At 38.3% G+C, this 15,811-nt stretch overlaps 1 protein-coding gene across 1 annotated transcript in view; it reads left to right on the top strand.

Moving 5' to 3' along the window:
• RAPGEF4 (Rap guanine nucleotide exchange factor 4) overlaps window positions 1-15,811 on the top strand; it is a 476,530-nt gene that overhangs the window by 397,835 nt on the left and 62,884 nt on the right. The window contains exons 13-16 of the mRNA XM_007941530.2: window positions 1,928-2,004; window positions 2,479-2,625; window positions 4,779-4,894; window positions 11,112-11,200. Of these exons, the coding sequence (XP_007939721.1) occupies window positions 1,928-2,004; window positions 2,479-2,625; window positions 4,779-4,894; window positions 11,112-11,200 (429 nt within the window). The remainder of the gene's footprint in view (window positions 1-1,927; window positions 2,005-2,478; window positions 2,626-4,778; window positions 4,895-11,111; window positions 11,201-15,811) is intronic.

Raw genomic sequence — 15,811 nt, 5'->3', positions numbered from 1 at the left:
TTCAGATCGTAGCTTTAGAAGAACTAACCTATCTGCTGAGATTGCTGGTTAGAAAGATATTTAAACTCTCCTGCTTTCTTTTTCCATTTTCACTGGCACTACAGTGCCAGAGACTTTCATTGCCCCAAATATTTATGCAGTACTAATACATAATGGTTGGGCAATCCTACTTCCGTAGTGATACTGCCTCGGAAACCCAAGGAGGGGTCGCTATGAGTCGGGGCCGACTCGACAGCACATAACAACAACAACAACAACAATACATAATATCTCTCCAGAACCTGAGTTATACTTTAGTTCTATGATCATATTTGGAAGCAAGAAATTGAAAATTGATATTAAGGTACATGACCATATTATTTAAGCTGGCATTTCCCACTGTTGTTATGTGCCGTCGAGTCGGCCCCGACTCATAGCGACCCCTCCTTGGGTTTCCGAGGCAGTATCACTACTGAAGTAGGATTGCCCAACCTTCCTTCCGAGGAGTGGCTGGTGGGTTTGAACCACTAGCCTTCTGGTTAGCAATTTAGCATTTCCCACTAGTCCTACAAAATCCTTCTTGAAAAACAGGTTTAATTATCTAATAAGGTCAGGAAATGCAGCCTCCCCTAATCTCTCTTGGAGAATCATAAGACATATCAGTACACTAAAAGTTCTCAGGAGTTCTACAGTAAAAAAAAAAAAAAAAAAGATTTACTATATTTAAACCAACGCTTCCTAAACCTAGTAAAGCACAGAACATTTTTTTTTTAATGGAACACTTTTAACTTTTTAAGAGACATACTTTGGAAAATCTAGCTCTTTTTCAGCCTGAGTTCATTTAATCAAATAAGCAAGGAACATGAATTGTAAAAGAGAAAAAAAATAGCTTTAAAAATTGTATTTCAGATGTTTCATTTTGTCAGCAAAATTGGCATTTCTGACATTGATATTTATTTTGGTAATAATGTTTCTTTAAATTTTGAAAGCACATTTTAATATTATTATCACTGATGATATAACTTCTTTTATTTTTTATTCCTTTCATTCAACCGTACTTATTATTTTATTTTTATTATGAAATATTTAAATGTTTCAAACAAAAATAGAGACTATTACAAACACCTTTTCATCTAGCTTTATCAGACACTAACATAATGTCAAGGAGCTCTAGTGGCTCAGTGGTTAAAGCATTGGGCTGCTAACCAAATGGTCAGCTGTTTGAACCCACCAGCTGCTCTGTGAGAGAATGATGAGATAGTCTGCTTCTGTAAAGATTTACAACCTTGGAAACCCTATGGGGCAGTTCTACATAGGGTTGCTGTGTGTCAGGATTGACTCGATGGCATTGGATATAACATAATGCCACAGTTTCTTTAGATTTTTTTTAAAAGAAATGAAAATTACCTTACAGTTGAAGGCCCCTGTTTTTCCTTCTTTATCCCATTCTTTACCTTCCCTCCCCAAGATATCTCCTACCCTGAATTTAGTGATTATCATTCCAATCTATCTTTTTTTTTTTTACTATGGAGATATACATAGTAAACATAAAAATACAAGTACTCATAAACAGTATAAAATGCTGACTTGCATGTTTTCAAGCTTCACATTAATAGATTATTTTTAAAGACTCTTGTCTAGAACAGGTTTTGATGAATTGTGGGGGAATGTGTATTAGTTTAAGAAGTGGGTTGCTGGTAAATTGATATCTGGTAGAAACCTATCTTGTAGGGCACAGCCAGTAGTGCAGTGTTTCTGTTCTTTTCAGATTCTACAGAAAAGAAAATAATATTCCACTTGAATAAGTTAGCATTAGCCAGTAATTTTTTTCCCCCTTCGGGAATAAATGTATAATTCTGGAGACTTAAAAATGATGATTTGAAAAGCTGTAATTTATATTGATGTGCTTCTATTCTTGTCATAAGTCTTTTCATCTCTTTGTATCTAGTGTTTAACCAGGGGGAAGAAGGTACCTCCTGGTACATTATTCTAAAAGGATCAGTGAATGTAGTCATTTATGGCAAGGTATATATATCTTTTTTATTTTTCTCTTTGAAACTTTATTGTGTTCCATTTACTGGTGTGGCTCTGTGTATTAACAATGTAGTGCTACAATTAAACTTGCAACAACATTGTTACCCAATGTAAAATGACATTATTGTATCTCTAATTGTAAGTTATCTAAATCATTTCACACTGAGTGCTATACTTTCTGGGGGGTTACCTCTTTATAGTTATAGTATTTACATTAAATTAGACAATGACCTTATTAGTCAATGTAGCTTTATCAGTGGGACTAGGCTAAAGTGAAACACTTTTGAAAGAGTTAAACATTATAGTTTAATTATATAACTCTGCTTTGGCATCTGAGGATAGCCTCGTAGGTAGGACCCATTTATATACACAATGTCAGAGTGGGGAGGGAGTCTTGTGGTGAGAAGCAGTGGGTGCTTCCTCCATTTCAGGGATCTTCCTCATCTCACTATTCTGTGTCTCTAGGGTGTGGTCTGCACCCTGCACGAGGGAGATGACTTTGGCAAATTAGCACTAGTCAACGATGCCCCACGAGCAGCCTCCATCGTCTTGCGAGAAGACAATTGCCATTTCTTAAGAGTAGACAAGGAGGATTTCAACCGGATCCTGAGGGTGAGTCCAAGACACAGTGTGGTTAAAAGAAATTCCATGTGTCCTTTTGCCAAATAAGCAAAATTTCAGCATGGTATTAATCACAGGGCAGTACTGTATTAATGGACGCTCTAGGAACAAAGGACTTTTGTTACATGACTGGCATGCTCAGTGTGCAGGTGTGCATTCTGGGGCCCAAGGTGATGTTCCAGCAGAGCTGAAAATGTGGGATGCTGTGCTGGACCAAATCCCTCACCACACACCTGTATAGGTCCATTTAGAATTGAAGATAAATAGGGCTTACCCTGCAAATATCAAAGTCTGAGATGTTTCTCTTTGGCACTCCAAGGATTTCTCTTTAGTGCCCTCCACCCACTTTCCAAAACAGTGATAGCCCCCTCTGGCCATTTTTATATCTTAGATCTTTCTAGTCATCACCTCCTCTCTGTTCTCAAATCTGACTCTTTCCCATATACACTCTCTTTGATTTATTGAGTGATTATATTTTAGTGGGAATTAATTTCAATCATGGTTACACTAGCCAGACATTTACATTTTAATTGCTTTACCTAAAACAGTTTCATATTAAAGGAATTTCAGATATTGGCAAGCAGGAAAAAATACTTGGAGTGGTAGAGGGAGCCTTGAAATTTCACTTCAAGTAAGCTCTGCCTATGAGCCTAATTTAAACTTGTCAGGGTATTTGTGCGAATGGGTGGTGTTTAGAAGAAGTGGTCCTGGTCCCTTGGAGGGCCGACTCAGTTTGGCTGATGGAGGTCAGATTGAGGACTCTGGGCAATGGCAGCAAAGTCTTGTCACCCTTGGCCTCTCAGGGGGCCCATGGCCCTCCACCCTAGCTTGAGTTCACCTAGAAAGGTTGTTCTCTCTAGGTTCTCTCCCACCCTCTCCCCTGCTCTACCCATTCACACAACAGATTCTCTTCTGTCTCTCTCCCAGCCTTAGCATCCTTCCCTACCCCAGCCCCAAGTCCTAAATTCAGATTCTGCGCCTTCTGGTACATGTGGCATCATTTAATGATGACTTACAATGTAATTATCCTTTCCTTATATAAGGACATCTGTCCCTACATGGCCTTAAGCATCTGCATTTGGTACAACATTTCTGACAACAAAGTTTGTCTTGGGATTACATTCTCTTAATGCAGAGAAAGTTAAATTACATTGTACATCATTGAATAATATAGAAAAAATGTGACATGGAATTTGGCTTGGTTTTTATCAAGTATTTTTTAAAATGGAAACCAAATGATGAGGAAAAGTACATTAAATTATTTAAGTAATTTAAAATGACATTGAAATTTGAGGTAAACTTTACTAACTCTGAATGTTATACATGTGGAATTTGTACCTGGCTAGGAAATTCTTTGAAAAAAAAATCAGGCTAGGATCATTATTATTATTATTATTTGCATTATTATTTATAAGTAATTTATGAAACCATTCATAGTAACTGAAAAAAAATATTTTTAGTACATATCAAGAAGGAATTAATTGATTTTATTAAAATAAATAGTCTTTTGATTAGAGAAAAATGTGCCACACCTAAGGAAACTAAACACAACCAGAGGAAAATCAGAGTGAAAGGACTTGGCTTAAGCTGAGTGCTATTTGCTACACATTTTTTTAGAATAAGTAAATAAATGTACTTGCTGTCCTGTCTCCCCACCCACACCACCCTCTCCCAAAGGTTTCTTAGAGCACAAACCATACTTCTTTCTGTTCTATGGTTTTTCTGAATTTGAGGTGAAAGCAAACCAAAAAAACCAAACCCACTTCCATTGAGTCAATTCCAACTCATAGTGATTCTATGGGACAGAGTAGAACTGCTCCCATAAGGTTTTGAAGGCTATAACTTTTTATGGAAGCATACTGTCATATCTTTCTTCCACAGTGGGGTTGGTGGGTTCAAACTGCCAGCTTTCTGATTTGCAGACCATGGCTCCTTGGGGTAAAAGCAGAGTTTTAAAAACACATGATTCAAGCCTCACCTGGTCCCATCTCTCACCATTCCAGCCCTTGACTTTGAAAATGACTTAATTTGTAGATGCAACAATTAGCATCACAAGCACCAAATGAGTTTCTGAAGCATTTGAAATTTTTTTCATTGTCTGAATAAATTGCAGCATCTGTATGTGGTATAATTTGTATTTGCAGGACGTTGAGGCGAATACAGTCAGACTTAAAGAACATGACCAAGATGTCTTGGTGCTGGAGAAGGTCCCAGCAGGGAACAGAGCTTCTAATCAAGGAAACTCACAGCCTCAGCAAAAGTATGTTTGCATCCAACACTGTAATTGCCAGACTATGATTAACCTTTTCACATGGCATCATCATTTCTACAATAGCATGTTCTTTTTTGTGGGAGACGTCAGTGTGTGTAACTTTCTCTCTCTATTGACTAATCACACATCTTGTGGAGTATAATGTATCCATTTCTGGCACTACATTGAGCCTGGTGCTGCCCAGAGTAATTCTCAGGAGAATACTCCCCTACTCTAAAAATCTCTCTGTATACAAGGTTCAATTGTAATAGCTTTGAAACAGAAGGGCATCTGAAGAACAATGGAAACAGGAATGCCAGGCAGCTCAAAGAATATGGAACCTTTGGTATTTGAGTTTCATTATGTAGGAATTTTCAAGAAGTGTTTTCATCTTGTTATCAGAATAAATGTCTTTGATGAAAATCCAGATTTCAAATTTAAGACGATCTGTTGATTACAGCCCAGAATGGCCTCATTCATACTCAGACCTGCTAAAGTCAAAAGGGTATTTGCATCACATTTCCCAGGCCTTCTGTCTAACTTGAGTCCCTTTCAGCATTATCTACAGCATATCTACCTTCAATTTTCGGAAGGAAGATGGGGCAATCCACTTCTGTAGCGATATTGCCTCAGAAACCCAAGGAGGGGTCACTATGAGTTGGGTCCAACTCAATGGCACATAACAACAACAACACCTTCAGTTCTAACTGCAATATCCAATATAATATTTTTTTTAATCAAATATACCAACATTTGAGTGGTGAGACAGGAGAATTGGGAAATGTGGCTCCAAGAAATTGTAGAGAGTTAAAGAATCTCATTTTTAAAATAAAGGTTAATTTCAAATCTTAGAATAATAAAAACACTAATTCTGTAGCTAAAGAAATGTCACCAAATAAGAAATATGCTGAAGAAAAATGCATCCCAAGTAATTTTCCTTTGTTTGTCAAGGAAGTGGGGGTGTTCCCTTCATCAGAACATTCACCAGAGCTGCTGATTTTTTTTATTGTTTAGACTAAAAGCCTAAGGTGCAGACATTTTCATCTGGATAAATCAACATATTTGCAAAGAAGGAGGGAAGAAATGTAATATCCATGGTATATTGTTTTCTTTTTTTTCAAAAACCTCTTTTAACAGATGGGAAATTTAGGCTCAAAGAAGCACATTACTTGCCCAGTGTCACAAAGCTTGTAATGGCAGAGCTAGGTCCAGCTTAACCAACTTCTATGTCCATACTTCTTATACCTCTCAGGTTACTATAGCAACATATAGTATATAAGTACTAAACCCTCAATACTATAAGTAAATATTGCAAACCAATATACTTCAAAAGGCCTGACATGAATGAACTATCCTTTCACTTATAAACCTATAAGATTATCATCTACACTTTTTAAAATTTCTTTATTCCTTACATTTTTTTTGCCACTACCCATTCTTGAAACTTGCCCAAATACTTTTAAGAGTTGTCCTCCCAGCCCACAAAGAAGGATAAACTCAAACATATTTTTATTTGAAGGTCAAGACTACTCCCAAGAATTTTCTTTAGTGCCCCTAAATGTAACTAGGACATTTTATAATGGTAATCTGCATTCTTTAATAATGCTTTAGATTTTTCAGGAAACTTTTGCTAACTGAAAAAGTAAGCTCTGAGAGGTGTCCTTAACCTCAATGTATTCGATCAGGAGGCCCCCTTCCTGCAACCCTTCATATCTTTGGGGAATGATCAAAGATCTTTGCTTATTACATCTTCCATTCAGAGTGTTCTCCAAATACTAAAATAAATAAATAAATAAATAAATAAAATTACCCACTGCCATCCAGTCAATTCCAACTCATAGCAACCCCCTATTGGATTTCCGAGGTGGTAAATCTTTACAGAAGTAGATTGCCTGTCTTCATTCTGCAGAGTGACTGAAGGGAGTGGAAAAAGAGATATCATGTGTAATCCCCTCCTATCAAATCTATATCAGATTTCCATTATATTATATATTCCTTATTTGTGCCCTGTATATTATATTTTTAATATAATTCAAAACTTGTGCATTTTCACAGTTAAGAAATATCAGTGAGCACTAAATAATGTACTAAGCAAAATGTGTTTCCTGAAGACTGACAAGCCATTCTCTCAAGAGGTCATTTTACATAATGAGCTTTCCCAAGTCAGACCAGAGTTAAAAGGGGGCATGCTCACGTAAGTGAATATTTGGCTGATGTCCTGAACTTGGATAACTTGTCAGCAGCCAAGTCTATAAAGAGGCTTAACACTTAGAAAACTGTAGGGCCTCTAGTTCCTGAGAAATTATCCTTTTTGAGCCCAAGGAGGTTTCCATGTTGGTCTTGATTCACTTTTGCCTTGAGAAATCCAGAAACATTTATGCATAAATTTTTAATTTTCAAAATCACCTCACTCTGCCCAAATCACTCAACTCTGATTTGATATTAAAATGGCAAATTAATAAGACAGTATTTCTCATGGTGGATAGCCTACATAAACATTTACCATTTTGAATATCTTTCTGCTCTGTGTGTGTACGGGCTTAGTAATAAAAAGAATTTGAAATTACCGTTCCTGTTTTAGTTACTGTGTTGCATTTTCCTTAGACTGTCAACCATCACTTAACTCCATGCTGTTTGCAGCATGATAGTCTCTTTTGTCCTCCTCCTTTGGTTTCCAGGCACAGATAGAAGTGTCCTCATTGCCAGACTTGGTGTTGGGAGAACATTTTCAGTCATAGGTTATAGAATGTCTACTCTTTAGCAATGAGTTTTTTAAGTACATGAAGTATTTCCTGCTTAGGCTGAGCTCCAGCTAACTAGACTAGTCTGCATCCAGAGCATCCTGCTATACAGGCAGAGAAGTGCCGTGAAAGACGTGCTCAGTCTTGGCTCACACCAGAGATCTTGCAACAACTAGCATCGTGACCTTGGGCATGACGCCTCATCTTGCTGAGCATCCATTTCTTCATGTGCAGAATAAAGATAATCTTTAACTAGCTAGATTAAACATGACATTATTCAGTGCCCACCCAGTTGTTTGGGTCCTAGTAAACATTAAAAAAAATAAAACTGCTATCGAGTCGATTATGACTCATAGTGACCCCCTTTAGGTTTCCAAGGTAATAAATCTTTGGGGAAAATTGCTCAGTCTTCCTTCTGCGGAGTGGCTGGTGGGTTTGAACTGCCAACCTCTGGTTAGCAGTCATTTGCCTTAGGCACCATGCCACCAGAGCTCCTTAGTAAACATTAGACAGATGTTAAATACTGACTCCAGCCCTATTCTTTATTAATATGGCCAGATGTTGCTCTTTTTCCAGCTTATCTGGTGAGTGTAGACAAAGAGTCATGTATTTCAGGACTTACTGGATAAACTGACTCCATTTAAGTGTTGTTGTTGTTGTTATGTGCCGTCAAGTCAGACCCGACTCATAGAGACCCCTCCTTGGGTTTCCGAGGCAGTATAACTATGGAAGTAGATTGCCCCATCTTCCTTCCAAGGAGTGGCTGGTGGGTTTGAACTGCCAACCTTCTGGTTAGCAGTCAAGTGCCTTATGCACTACACTACCAGTGTTAGAAATCATTTATAGATATACCTTCTCCTTTCTTCAAATATTCATTGCCCACTGGAAAAAAGAACTATTCTATTAACTTCATATAAACAGTTAATGCACTAATCTGCTAACCAAAAGGTTGGAGGTTTGATTCCATCCAGAGGCACCTTGCAAGAAGGACCTGGAGATCTACTTCCAAAAAATCAACCACTGAAAACCCTGTGGGGCACAGTTCTACTCTGACACACACAGGGTTACCATGAGTCGGAATCAACTCAATGGCAACTGGTTTATTTACTTGGAGGAAGGGGTCTTACTTTTGGGACTAGGGTAGGGTTTTTTTTGTTTGTTTGTTTATTTGTTTGTTTTTTCTATTTCTCCCTTCTCCTCTGGGCCCCAAAGTCAGGCAGGTTTCCTCAAAGATTTAGCTCTTCAGCTTCCTTTTGGTTACACACACACATATATGCACACACATACACATACAGAATAGTTTTAGTTAACGCTTGCCTTCTGGACAGAATGCATTTGCTAGCTTATCCAATACCCATTTTGCTTCTCTCTGGTAGCATAGTGCCTAAGGCACTTGACTGCTAACCAGAAGGCTGGCGGTTCAAACCCACCAGCCACTCCTCGGAAGGAAGGTTGGGCAATCCTACTTCCGTGGTGATACTGCCTCGGAAACCCAAGGAGGGGTCGCTATGAGTCGGGGCCGACTCGACGGCAAATAACAACAACAACAACATTGTGGTAGTTCAGTGTGTCAACTTGGCTGGGCCTGGTTGAATGGCTGGACAGCTGGATGTAGTATTCCCCATGATGAGACTGGTAATCAACTCCATGGTGTAATCTACTGTGAGCGGCTGAGTAGCTGTCTTAGGGAATGTGTTCTGCTTCTTGTATATAAGCAGAAGCCTTGGGGAATGGTCTCTAGCTTATGGCACACTTGAACCCTACATGTAGCTGTGTCATTGCTCAACCCTGGGACTTACAATGGACTTGAATTACTGGCCTGCCATGTGCTTTGGTAACATTGGGACTGTGCCATTTTATTTGTTGACCTTGGGCTTGTTAGCCTCAGTAGCCAGTAGCTAGCTGCCCGAGTGAAGAGATGCCTCTAGCTTCAGTGGGCTGGGAGCAAGAGGCAGAGCTGAAGCCCGAGGTTGAGGGGTTTCACACAGCCCCTAGAACCTGGCACTTTGAACTCAGACTTAAAGCCTCCAAATTCTAAGAATAAATTCCTTGTTTGTTAAGGCCATCCCATTTGTGCTATACTCTTGTCAGAGTGGCACTAGGTAACCAGAACATCTATTCATTTTCCATTTTCACATGCACAGGGTCATATGTTGAAATGTCTCCTCTTCAATCCCTCAGGCAAGAGGTTAAGGCTCTGAGATTTAATATATTACGGATACTCTTGGGATCTCAATAGACTTCTTCCAAGGTTTTAAACAGGCAAGATAGGGTGTTCATGAGAAGAAAAGGAAAGCTGGTCCTCCTGGAGCTGACTTCTACCACTGATTTATGAACAGAGGGCATTTGATTTTCATTGTTGATTTTCTTCCCTGTCATTTTGCTTTAAATGAAATGCCAAACAAAAAAGTAAACTCTGAGTTTCAGAAGGGGAGCATCAAGATCATCTTAATGTCTTTTGTCATCATCTTACTGTCTTAATGTCTTTAGCTCTTACTAACTGTTTTGTTACCATCTTGAGTAAGACTTTGGAACATCCCACATTGAATTTCTAAAAAATCCTTCCTTATTGTTTGATAGGAGCTCTGGTGGTATAGTGCCTAAGGCATTTGACTGCTAACCAGAAGGCTGGCAGTTCAAACCCACCAGCCACTCCTCGGAAGGAAGGTTGGGCAATCTACTTCTGTAGAGATACTGCCTCGGAAATCCAAGGAGGGGTGCTATGAGTCGGGTCCGACTCAACGGCAGTGAGTTTGGTTTGGTTTGGTTTTATTGTTTGCTGAGCACCATGGCTGGATCTTCTGATGTAATGCTAATACCCACCCCCAGATAATTTACATTTAACATTGAAGTGAATTCTATGTATCTACCGTTGACTTAACCTTTCCTATTCATTATGCTATGTATGGGGTTTGCTTGTTTGCTCATTTGTATTGGGGTTTTGTTTTCTTTGCACTAAGCTTATAATTAGCTGCATTTCCAATGCACATACCAGTGTACAGTTGGGAAAGACAGAGCATTCCAGAAATAGACTGGGGAATCCAGTCTGGGATCAAAATTTTGCTATGAGTAACCCATATATGGATGACCTAGTTTACTGTGATTTCCCCTCGCCAGCTCCTGCTTGACATCAGCTGACCTGGGACTTACATGTTCCTTTTCATTCCCCTTTGGAACACAACTGCAGTTTCTTGTTCCCAGCCTGCTAAAACTGCTCTCCAAGAAGTTTCTTTTAATTCCATGTAGGGGGGGAAAAAAAACCACAATGTTTTGGTAATTACTTTAATTTCAGGTTTTTTATTGTCTTCCTGTGTGACTTTGACAAGAGTCATGCTCTTTCTTACTAATGAAGAATATTGGCCACAAATTAGGTCTATATGGTTCCCTGGAATCATATATTTTAAAAAAATAGTTATCTTTTAAGTTACTTATTAATTATTTGCTCACTTTTGAAAAACTAATCACATTTTTATTTTTTTATCCAGGTATACTGTGATGTCAGGAACACCTGAAAAAATTCTAGAGCATTTTTTAGAAACAATACGCCTTGAGCCAGCTTTAAATGAAGCAACAGGTATACACATAGAACAATTTTGTGTGTTCATTAAATCCATGCATAGCATAATAAATAAATCCTGAATTCACCCTCAGTGTGTATAACCAAAGAAGTTTATGTATTGAAGGAGGTTATATATATTAATATTAGAGTAGAATTCCTATGTGGCTCAGACAGGGAAAGATCCTCCTCATGGTCAATGCCCTCTCCAATAATGGCTGTCCTTTGTAGATCACTCACTCTCATTCACCATGTTGGAAGTAGCCTTCTAGAGCCATCTCTTAAGTTATAATTTAAATCTCACCTTCAGTATCTATTAAGTTTTCATTATAATCCTACCTGTTCTCATAAAGTATCTGAAGCTGCCTACATGGGAGGTACAACTGACTCCAACTGGGAATCAAATGGTTCTCTCTGTGGTGTGCTTTCTTGAGGTACCTCAGAGTATAATAAACACCACCTTACAGTTAGCCAGCCTTGTAGCAAGATGCATGGGTTTGAGAGTGAGTAAGATGAACAAAGATTTCAGAGTTATGGCACCATTCCCTACTTTGGTTACCATCTTGTATATGACTTTGGAACAGCCCACATTTAATTAAAAAAAAAAAAAAAATCTATGCTACTGGTTTATCTCTCAGAATAATGTGATAAATGGGTAATATTTGAAGCACACTGAGCTTCATAGAAAAACATTTCTCATTAAAAGAAAAAGCGTTATCTCAAGAATTTTCCATCATTGATCTTTGCAGCGTGCTCCTGGGTAAATTTACATTTATTATTATAGATCTCCTAAAAGTATTTTACCACTGCTTTACTTCTTATTTTATCTCCTCATTCCAGTTTTTCATTTTATAAACAGATGATATGAGTTATTTTTTATGTATTGAATTAACTGGGGAGTATTTGATATAAAAACCAAGATTTCTGGGTCCAGGCCAAAGTTAATTTCAGTTCAGTATTTGTTGCCTATCTTGTTGGCAGTCACTGAGCTGCATGCTTCAGACTAGGCAATGTGAATAAGAAGTACTACCCCTGTCCTAAGGAAGCTTATAATCATCTGCTAGAGGGCATAGTTATTGTTAAGTGCCACCGAGTCAATTTTCAACTCATAGTGACTCTATATGACAAAGTAGATGGCCTCATTGGGTTTTCTAGGCTGTAATCTTTATGGGAGCAGATTGCCAGGTCTTTCCACACGCAGAGCCACTGGGTGGGTTCAAACCATCAACCTTTCTGTTTGCAGTCGAGCACTTAAATGTTGCACCACCAGGGTTCCTTAGAGGAGTATGCAAATAACTTTAACATGAGGCAGAATGTGGTCAGTGCTTCAGGACTACTCATTGGCTAAGGGGGACAGTGACAGTAACATACTAAAGATATCCTTCAACATGGCCCGAAGGAAGGTTGGTTACCAGTAACTAGAGATTGGGGACAAAGTCTTCCAAATTGAGAGACATTGGTACTGACCCAGAAACAGGAAAAAAAGAGAAAACAGTTTGGTTTTGCTTAACTATCTTATGCATAAGTAGAAGAAGCAAAATAACATCTATGAATTTGTGGTACAACTCTTAAAAAATAAAAAAAACAGACTCACTACCAGCAAGTGTATTCCAAGTCATAGTGACCCTACAGTACGGAGTAGAAATGCCCCATAGGTTTTCAAGGCTATTGATCTTTACAAAAGTAGACTGCCTCATCTTTCTCCCACAGAGTGGTTGGTGAGTTCGAACCATGGACCTTTTGGTTAGCAGCTGAATGCTTTAACCACTGTACTGTCAGAGCTCCAGTATAGCTTTTAGAGGGTCTTACATGCAAAACTAAGAACTGGGAAGTGGTTGAAGATGTCTGAGCAAGGAGAATGATGTGATATGAGCTCGAGAAAGGTTACTCTGCTCTCTATTTAGGATGGAGAAATCCTTGAGAAGCCACATAGGAGACGATTCTCCCAAAAGATTTACATAACTTCAAATGGACTAAACTTCCAGGATAATAGGTCAGGAGAAAATGCAGCAGATTTTTTCCCACTAATTAAGTGCTTGCCCAGAATGTGTGATTACATAATATAAGATATAGCATCTTCTTGGAACTGAATATTGATTTAAAAGGAAGATTCTGGTACATCAGAAATTATGGCATCTAAGGAAAACTTCATAAGATCTTTACTACCCATGAAGACCAAATAACGTCATTCCTTGTAATGTCACCTCTACAAGAGGTGAGACTGGATTTATTACTTCTTGAGCAACAAGAAACTTAAACAACAAGAAACTAGAAATCAGTGAGCCCACATGGGATGTGATCCTGCTTCTGCCATTTTTGATATTAGAAACTAGGTGAACATAATTTAATATCAAGCTTCATTCTTTGTAGTTTTTCTGATGTTTTTTTCCTTACAAATAATCTGGTGGCTATGGAAGATGAAGAATAAATCAGTGTCTTCTCCTAGGTCAAAAATACTGATGTTCTCCATTGCCATCCTGGACCCAAAAATCACCCCAGGGCAGCTCCATGAAAACATGGGTACATTGGAATGATAGATTGTTGGCATTTATGGATTTAAAATAAAGTGAGTCGACAGTGGAACTTGTTTACATCATAGAAATGAAAACCCTTGGATTTGACAATATACGTTGTCTTAATTCACCAAAACATCTATTTCTGCATAGGAACTATTAGACTTCTAGATTTTTTACTTCTGTGAGCAGCATTAGTAGTTAAGTAACATGGCAAATCATTTTCTAGTAGGAAAAGTTTTTGGTTTTGGTTTTTTAAATCAGTTCCCGAGGGTTACTGCATATGAGTAGAGAACAGTAAAGTCACATGTAAATGTGAGTGCTGCATGGTTGGCCATGCTAAGTGACCAGGTGCTCAGCTTTGCAGCAGTCAAGTCAGATTCTCTGTTTTAATTAAAGTAATGCATGGCACAGATTTTCTGGGTGGCTTGTAAGCATTACCTCCTCTATTCTCAGAGAATGTACAAAACACGTGAAAGTGAGCCCAGGCAAGCCCACGTCCTTTATACTAAAGAAACAAGTTCCATAGAGCTTCTGTCTGGGGCTTTCTCTGCTTCTCTGGCTCAGCATGATGGGACCGATTCAACTGGTGCATGATGGATGGCAGCTTTGGATTATATTTGTCACTCATATTTACGTGACTACAATGGTTAAACCATTAGTCCTCAGTATAAATGAATTAAAAACATGGATTGTGGAAATCTAATTCCTATAGTTAAAATTTGCTTATTTTTCACCATTTCTTCTTTTATTTATTTATTTATATCATTTTAAGAGCTTGTTTTACGTTCAACATTATGTGTACATTTAGTTTCATTCCCATTCACCATGTCCAATCCTAACCCAGTCTCCTCCCCTCCCTACCCTGTAACCCTCCCCCTGTGCCCCTCATATTTCTGCACTCCTATTTGTCCTGCATTTCCTTAGTTTGAATGTTGGTCCTCTGGTGTCCTGTGGTCTATTGCTCTAAGGGATGTATTACCATAGAGTATGTAGGTACGTCATCCTGGGTTCTGTTTCTTCTTTTAAAAGTTATGTATGTTTCAGAAATCTCAGCTAATGTAGTTCATTTTATGATTGAAAATTCCCATAGCATTTCGAATTTCAGATTTCACTGGGCATATATGCCTAAAGCTTTTAGATTTGTCTATATGTGGTTTCCCATCCAGGCTGACTGGGCAGTTTTGTCTTTGCAATGAAGAACCCACCAGCTTTAAATTCAATGATGAAGCAAATGAAATTTGTCTTTGGGACTGGCCTACCTTCCCCCTGCTTACCTGTCTACAAAATAGCTTAAATATAGGACATTCATAATTTTATTCTACTAGGTAGTTTTTGTTTTGCTCCAGTTGCATCTCATAGCCTTTACCTTGTTCTTTTTTTTTTTTTTTTCTCTTTTCCTCACCACCTTTTCCTATAATTTTATTGCCTTCTCATTCTTCATTGCTCCCTCTGGAAATAGACAAAGAAGTGATTCACTTCTATGTAATGATATTACTTCCAGGTGGTCCTTCAACTATTTAAAAAAATCCTTGTGGTTAAGGTGACTAGTGCCACTGTCTGTCTCTTTTTAAAATGTAACACTTTTGTCCAGTGCCCTAAGAAATTATCTGAGTTTTGATCTCAAGCACTGTCAACATCATTTTTATACACAGTGTTTTTATGTATGGTAAGACCACAGTACCCCAAAACTACTTATAAGAACCATTGGCCAAACTAAAAAATGAGCAGAAGACATGAGTAGACACCTCACTATCCACAGAGGATATTCAGACAGCCAACAAACACATGAAGAAACGTTCATCATGATTAGCCATTAGAGAGATGCAAATCAAAACAAAAATGAGATACCATCTTGCCCCAGCACTAATAGCAAAGTTCAACAAGACAGAAAGCAACATATGCTGGCAAGGATATGGAGATACTGGGACTCTCATACACTGCTGGTGGGACTGTCAAATGATACAACCACTGTGGAAAGCAGTATGGTGATTCTTAAAAAGTTGGAATTAGAAATACCATTTACGCATAATGTGGATGAACTTGGAGGACATTATGCTGAGCGAAATAAGTCAGTCACAAAAGGACAAATATTGTATTAGTCCGTTATTGTAAA

The sequence above is a fragment of the Orycteropus afer genome, unplaced genomic scaffold, assembly GCF_000298275.1.
Source record: "Orycteropus afer afer isolate SDZICR_OR568_19922 unplaced genomic scaffold, OryAfe1.0 scaffold00001, whole genome shotgun sequence".
Lineage (NCBI taxonomy): Eukaryota > Metazoa > Chordata > Mammalia > Tubulidentata > Orycteropodidae > Orycteropus > Orycteropus afer.
The sequence above is the reverse complement of the archived record's forward strand: the minus strand, read 5'-3'. Positions and strand labels throughout refer to the sequence as shown.